The sequence below is a fragment of the Suricata suricatta genome, chromosome 8, assembly GCF_006229205.1.
Source record: "Suricata suricatta isolate VVHF042 chromosome 8, meerkat_22Aug2017_6uvM2_HiC, whole genome shotgun sequence".
NCBI lineage: Eukaryota > Metazoa > Chordata > Mammalia > Carnivora > Herpestidae > Suricata > Suricata suricatta.
In genome coordinates, this window is record NC_043707.1 from 101,394,450 (window position 1) to 101,402,513 (window position 8,064).

The 8,064-nt window shown below is 42.4% G+C and overlaps 1 protein-coding gene across 1 annotated transcript in view; it reads left to right on the top strand.

The window, feature by feature from the left end:
- Window positions 1-5,779, top strand: part of RAB3B (RAB3B, member RAS oncogene family) — a 69,196-nt gene extending 63,417 nt beyond the window's left edge. The window contains exon 5 of the mRNA XM_029947761.1: window positions 2,270-5,779. Within this exon, the coding sequence (XP_029803621.1) occupies window positions 2,270-2,457 (188 nt within the window). The 3' untranslated portion in view covers window positions 2,458-5,779. The remainder of the gene's footprint in view (window positions 1-2,269) is intronic.
- The last annotated feature ends 2,285 nt before the right edge of the window (window positions 5,780-8,064 follow it).

Below are 8,064 nucleotides of genomic sequence, written 5' to 3' on the forward strand. Positions count from 1 at the left end.
ACTGGGAAAAGGGCCACAGAGAAGCTGTCAGCCAGAGGAGGCCTGGAAGGAGCTGGGAGTGCCTTCAAGCCAAGATGGTGGAGGAAGAGAAGTTTTGTTTGTACCTTCAGTCCACAGTGGGATAATAAGGAGTAGGAGTAGGGAGGAAAGAAAGCCCCTCCTTTGTGGGAAAAGACAATAAAAGAGAGAGGACAGGATGAAGAGGAGGTAAGAGGAGCAGATGAAAGTAGAGAGAAAAAAACTGTCATTCTAACAGGCCACTTCATACAGCGATTTATCTGTCTTCTCACTTAATTCTCCCAGCTGTTCTCAGCAGGAACACACTGTGGCTATTCCTGTTTGTTAACCAAGGAGCCTGAGACTCAGAAAGGCTAAGTGATTCACAGAGATAAAGTGACTTGCTGAGATTCAGACCAGGTGGTAGTCAGATAAAGGCAAAGGCCAAAGAGACTTGTAAAGAAGAGAAAGATATAGTCAGAGAGAGAGAGAGAAGAAAGAAAGGAAGGAAGGAAGGAAGGAAGGAAGGAAGGAAGGAAGGAAGGAAGGAAGGGAGGAAGGAAGGAAAGAAAAGAAAAGGAAGAAGAGAAGGAAAGAAGGAAGCAAGGAGGGGCACCTGGATGACTCAGTCTTAAAGCATCCAGCTCTTGATTTTGGCTCGGGTCCTGATCTCACAGTTTGTGGGTTCAAGCCCTGCATTAAGCTCTGTGCTGTAAGTGCAAAGCCTGCTTGGGATTCTCTTTCTCCCTCTCTCTCTTGGCCCCTCCTTGGCTTGCATACACTTTCTGTCAAAATAAATAAATAAACATTTTTTAAAAGAATGAAAGATGGAAAGAAGAGAAAGAGAAGAAGTGGGAGACAGGACTGTGTACAGACTTTGGAACTAGCCAAACCCAGATCTAAACCCAATTTCCACTCACTAATACAGTCACATGACCTTGTGTCAGTTATGCAATCTGGAAGCCTTTATTTTCTCATTTGCAAATTGAAGATAATTATATTTACCCACAGGCTATTGTGAGGATTAAGTAAGATAATAGTTCCAAAGCTTCTGGCATAGTGTCTGACATGTAGCGGGTGCTCAATAAATATAATGAATTCAAAGGAAAAAGTGTGAGGAACATAACAGAAAAGAAGGAGAGACATGAAAACAAGGGAAGAGAGAAGTTTTGAGGAGAAATAAAGATGGACCTGAAAGGAAAGGAAAGAAGTTCCTTGGACAAAAGAGGAGGGAGGAGGCTCGTCAAAGACATATAGAGAAGGAGGCTTTTACTTCTAAGGACTGCCACCAACCTCAGCTCAGCAAAATTCCTCAGCTGGGAAGTAGCCACTGTGTCTGAATCAGGAGGGCCTTTCTTGTGTCTCCTGGGACAATCAACTTCTGTTCCTTGTCACAGAAAGCATCACTGAAGATCTCAAGGTACAAAACAAACAAGAATATCTTATGCTTCAGGTGCAGCCTTCCATGTGCCTTCTGTTGGGTTTGTGTGGGAGGGAGAGACACAGAGAAATTCCAGGGAAATTCAGGGAGGGGGAACCTCATGGAGTGGAGATAAGCCAGTGTGCCTGGGATGGAAAGGGCAAATGAAATTTAGTTTATTTGGTTTGGATCTTGGGGTGCCTTCCAGATCCCAGCAGGCCAGGCCAAGGTGACTGAAAGGGGAAAGAGGAGGAAAATCCCTACTCAAAAAGGCCAAAGCCTGGGCTTCTCCAGCTTGTGCCTCTACTTATCTTGGGCAAGTCAGCTTATTTCTCTAAGCCACAGCGTCTGCGTTAATGAAATGGAGAGTGACTGCCCAAATACTCCTTCTCCCAGGGGTGACATGAGGATCAGATAAAATAATGAACGTGTTAAATACATTGGAAGACTGTGAAGTGCTGTGTACACATATTGAAGTATTCACTCTTTCAGAAAACATTTAGTGACCCCTACTCTGTGTCAGGCACAGGGCTATATACGTTACATGCATTATCTTGTTTAATGAGATAGGTAAAATTATCACCATTTATAAACCAGGGACTTGATTTATAAAGAGAATTGGTGACTTGCTGGGGATCATGTAGTTGCCCAGTGGTAGGACCAGGATCTGAATGTAAAACCAGTGCAGGTCATGCCTGCCCTGTACCATTTCTTTAAAGCAGAATCCTCTGTCGTGAATTTAGCCTCCTCGCTTCGTTCCTTAGCACCTGTGGTGTTCATTCAGAGTGTTCTAGCCAGGAGATGTACAAAGGAAGAGACAAATCCTTACTATTATCTCTCTTCTCTTCTTAGGATTTGACTTCTTTGAAGCCAGCGCCAAGGAGAACATCAGTGTGAGGCAGGCCTTCGAGTGCCTGGTAGATGCCATTTGTGACAAGATGTCTGATTCGCTGGACACAGACCCCTCTGTGTTGGGCACCTCCAAGAGCACCCGTCTCTCAGATACCCCACCGCTGCTGCAGCAGAATTGCTCATGTTAGGCAAGGCCCACCCCTCCATCTCCCCTTCTTGTGACCCCCACCCACTCTGCTTCCCCCATTATACTCTGTCCACCCCCAAGCAAGCTGAGTTGCTGCTGTTGTTTGCCTGCAGTGGAGGTGGAAGCATGCCCCTCGAATTCTCTGCAGATGGCCCCACTTGGAGACACTCAGCCCCAGACTAACAGCCAGGTCATGGCATGGGTAAAGGTTCACTTTACAAAAGAAGACTCAGTCTTACAAAGGGGATTCACTTCAGGGACCTGGAAAGCGAGTCTCTTTTCTTCCTTTAAAATAAGATTTCCTCCTTTGACCAAAATTTGACATATGCACACTTTTCAGGACCTGGCCAACTGTGTAAGTGAGGCCGACCTGCACAGCTAATCCTATTAAAGAAAACCTCCTCAAACACAACATGCTTGTTTCATATCAGGCTCCCTGTGGGGCTTTCTCTCAAAGCCCTGTGGCTTTGGCTCTCAAAGCCCTATGCCTATTACCATGGATGCCCACAGGGCCTGGGCAGTTGCTGTGGTGACAGACCAGAGCTAATCTCCAGAGAGCTCACACTCTCCAATGATGCTGAAGGAGCAAAGGCTGAGTCAGAAATACATTTAAAAGAAAAGATTATTCCCTGCAAAATGTCAAAGGTTTCTGCTATATTAAAGAGCAGATGAGTGAGTTTGAGAAAAAGAAAGGGAAAGAAAAGAGAATCACAGGCAAGATAAAGGAACAGGTCATGACTTTCTGATGTTGTTGCTTTCCAGGTGGTTCTTAACTCTGGGAACTCCATGAAATTGGTCTTTGTTTTTTTACTCCCAGAATTTGAAATATTTGGAATTACCTGGTCTGACTAGTCAATTCCAGGCTTCACATCTCTGATAAGTGGCTGTCAGACCTCACAACCCAAACTCTTTCTTCTAAAGCATACCTTCTAGGGAGGGATGGGCATACCATCGTTGGGCAGCTCTTATAATCAAAAGTTTTCCTTGCTTTACGCTGAAATCTGTGCCCTGGCAATTCTTATTCCTCTTCTTACCCCATTTGTACCAGCTGTGCTGTGAGAGACCTCAAGTCTCTGACCCTTGACACCTTCATATGATTTGAAAACAGAAATCATGACCTCTGCCTTTTCTCCAAGTCAAATAGTTCTGTTCTTCATGGTGTCTTCCCTCCAAACTGCCCTTTCCTACAACCCATCTTTCAATCACTGCTGAGTAGTCCAACTGGTAAATGTAATTCAAGACAGAATAAGTCCAAGGGGGCATGACCCTGAAAAAAATGGGAAAACTGGACTCAGGGGTCCCAATCCCAAACTCACCCTTCTAGGGGTGAAATCTTAGTATCTACTGAAGAGAGGATGTGAAACCACTCCTCATGGAAGCTGCTTAATTAAACACCTGAAGGAAAAACCCACACCAAAATCAAAACCACAAAAAAACCTTTGACACCATAAACAAATGGAGTGGATTCTAGCTTGTGTAGACATGGCACATGTTTGGGTTTTAGCTGAAATAATGACATGGAACTAGCACTGATTCCTAAAAATCTTTCCTCTTAGCCCTGGCCTGAATTCCCACTTCCCTCTGCACTGACATGCCACCTGAGAAGTTGGTGGGGGGAGGGAGAGAGTCTCTCCCAAGTTTTTTTGTCCATTCCAAATGCAGTTCATTATCCTAGGAAAGTGCATTAACTAGCATAGGTCCAATGACTATATAAGAGGACCCTCCCCTTGCCCCCCAGAGTCCTGCACTGTGGAGATGTAGCTTTCTTTGATTCCATCCAGAGGATAGAGATTTTGGACTTGAACTTGGAATCAGGAGACCTGGACTCCATCCTTCAATTAAGTGTGACTCTGGACCAATCACTCCATCTCTGAGTCTTGATTTCTCATCTATAAAATGAGGAGGTTATTGGGGTAAACATTAAGGCCTCTTCTAGCACTAATAATTCTGTGACTTTTTTTTTCACCTTCATCATTTCAGTTGATCTGCAGAATGAACCTGAGAGATGAGGACTGTCACCCCGATGTCATTATAGCTAACACTGAAGTTGTGCTTACTCCGTATTAGACATTGTTCCAAGCATTGTACATATATTATTTCTCAATAGCTTTGTGAGGGATGCACTATAATCAACCTCATTTAAAGATGAGGTCAGTAAGGTACAAAAAGGTTCTCTAGCTTGCCTAAGGTCACATGAGTAAATAGTAGAGCTGGGGTTCAAATCCAGGCAGTAGGCTTTAAGGTCTCTGCTCTTTACCACATTCTACATGGTATTTTTTATAAACTATGACCCAAAAAGGTTAAGAGATCTGCCCAAGATGATACAGATAGCAAGTATTAGAGCCTTGTTACAAGGCCATCAGATTCTGAGTCCACTGAAGAAAAGACTTATGTCTCTAATCTGTTAATAAATTACTCAGCTATTCAGACTAATTCAAGGCGATGGATATCTAATGCTTCTGGAAAGGAGTCAGTCTCTGAGGCAATCAGGTCCCAAGCACCTGAGCAAAAATTGTCCACTGTTTCTCAGGATCAAGTCCCTGTATCTGCCTCTGTCAGGAAATTCTTACCTCTCAAGCAATGCTTTAAACATCCTCCAGCAATGGGGTGTTTTGCAGGAGTGACTTGGTTAACTTCTCTGACCAGGGACAAATGTGATCCCTTTACAGGCAGTGATTCTTGATGTGCTTTTTACACTCCCATGTCAATACAGGTCAGAGATAATTATTGTTTTTCTGGGCAGTAACACCCATCTACCCTAACACTAGGATTTCAGACTGAGCTCCTTGTGACCTTTGGTTATTTTAATACATATATCCAATAATCTTTTTTCTCATACTGGATATCCAGGCAAATATTGAAATTTCTACTTAAAAATTGTTAAACTCAGGAGCCAGTTTAAGAGAGCAATCATCTTTCACAGCAGATAGAATAGAGAGTTAAATGTGATAGTGGCAAGCTCTTCTGGGCAACAGACCAACAGAGTTGCTTGCTAGATGGCAGTCCCCAGCCCTGCTCTGTGACCTCATTTCTGCCACATGAAAGGCAGGAACTTCCAGCTGATTACAGTGCAATGTTTATCAATCACAGTAATAGTGCAATTAGCCACCAAGGTTCAAGCTGCATAATATGTGTTAGTGGCAACTTGTCCTGGTTTTTTCATCTTGCTTAACAATCCAAATAAAAGAAGACTTAAAAAAAAAAAACCTCTTGACCTCAAAAGAGGCAAAAGTAGGCCAAATGTGCAATACAGTATTGTAGCTATTCACAGAATCTGTTTTAAATGCATGTGTATCTGTAAATACAAAGTGATTCATGACTTATTATTGTCTCCTAAGTCTGTATCATTAATTAACTTCTGGGAGCAGCAATGGGATAGACTGTACTAAATGGTCACAGACTCAAATATTGGATTTGGAAGGAGTTTAGAGAAAAGCTTGTCCAGGCTCCCCATTTTACAAAGAGGAAGGTTGAGGTCCCAGGAGGAAAAGGAAATTTCCTAAGGTCACTTTGAGAGTATATTAGGGATAGAATCAGGACTAGATCTTGGATCATCTCTAGGTAGAAATTTATTCTGTATCTACTGTGAGTGTGACACTGTTAAACACTAGATAAATATACATGAAAAATTATCCCTGTCTGGAAGTTACCTATAGTCTAATGGAAGTGCTCTTTCTAAAATATTATCCCAATTTGGCAGGGTATACTCAGTGGTATTATTTGAATCTGCCTCTGGCTGGCTCATGTTTGTTCAATTTTTCTCTTCAGGTTGTATCTCAGATGAAGGTTATATGAGGTGGTGGTAGTGACAGACTCCAGTGTCCCAATTGAGGTAGTTTAATTAACTCAGAATCCTTTGCTCTCACAATTACTTTTTGAGTGTAGCCTTGTAATGTCCACAGAATATGACTATCCTCCAGACCTGACTTTCCCATTCACATCACCTGCTGCTCCAAAGCTCTTTGCTAGGGTATCACATTTTCTAGAGTGTCTTGAGGAATGTTTGAGTTTGTTTGCCAATAGTTTAGGGTAAGAAGGAATTATAGTAACCAGTGTCCTGGGATCTCATTGATTTCAGATTCTGCATCTCTACTACCCTTGATTACCTGCCACAGTTGGAGGATCAGCCTACACCTGGGAGTGCATGCAAGAGACAGGCCCATGAGACACAAATATTTTTAAGTGATGTTTTTGAAGGCCTAGGTACCTTATATGAAGGAGGTAAAACTCAAATTTATTCATCCATATTTACTCATTCAATAAATTAGTGTATAGTATGTGCCAGGATATAATCAATGACAAATTAAACACAATTCTTGCCTTCATGAAGCTTATAGTCTAGTAGCTTGTGGTTTAGTCTAGACATTCTAAAACACCCAAATATAATTACAAAGTGCTCTGAAGGAAAGGTACATCATTCTATGAGAACATAGCCTGAAAACTTGAATCATATTTGTGGAACTGTTTCAGGAATCCTAGGAAGACTCCACTGACCCCCAAATACCTCTATTACCCACTGGCCGTTGCTTCATATTCCTCAAGCTTTCATCTTTCAGTTCAAACGTTTGATGGCTGATCAAACATAAATCCTCCGAAAGAGTAATGGTCAGAAAAACGATATCTGTACTTGTGAAAGATCTTTAGACAGCCTGGTTCAGAGTTAATTATTGTCTTCTGACATAACAAACCACTACAAAACTTAGTGACTTGAAACAACAAACATTTATTATTTTTCATGATTCTATAGGTTGGCTGGGTGATTTTCCAGGCTGAGATTGGATGGCCTAGAATACCTTCATTCACATGCCTGGAGTCCCAGCTGAGATGACTAGGGTGGTTGAGGTGTCTTTGCATGTGTTTTCATCTTTTAGAAAGCTCCTCAGACTTGTTCACATGGTGGCAGAAGTTTTTCCAACAGTATGAGAGGGCAAGCTCCAACGGAGAAGTACTTTTCAAGCTTCTGTTTGTATCATGTTTGCTAATGTCCCGCTGACTAATACAAGTCACATAGAGGGGGTGGAGAGATAGATGCCATCTCTTGATAGGAAGAGTTACAAAATAGTTTGGCCATTTTTTCAAACCAGCAAAGGAAGCAACACTAAGTCTTCTGAAACCAAGTCTGGTAAATTTCTGTGGATCTTAAAACCTGCTATCCCCAAAGAGAAATGTCAAAATGGTTTATAGCAGGGGCGCCTGGGTGGCTCAGTCAGTTGAGTGTCCAACTTCGGCTCAGGTCATGATTTCATGGTGAGCGAGTTTGAGCCCCGTGTCGGGCTCTGTGCTGTCTGCTCAGAGCCTAGAGTCTGCTTCTGATTCTGTGTCTCCCTCTCTCTCTGCCCCTCCCCTGCTTACACTCTGTCTCTTTCTCCCTCAAAAATAAACATTAAAAAAAATTTTTAAATGGTTTACAGCATGGCAGTCTTACCATTTGTTTAGTGTCCAAAGGGTCTACTCTGGAGGAATGACAACACATCTGCATGGGGTTTTGAAGCATATTTCTCCCTTCATTTATTTGGTTACTTCTTAGCTGTTCCCTGAGGGATGGATCTGGCTTCTCATTCTATGGGATTAACCATAATAATGGTTGTGATTCCTACCTGAGATTTCT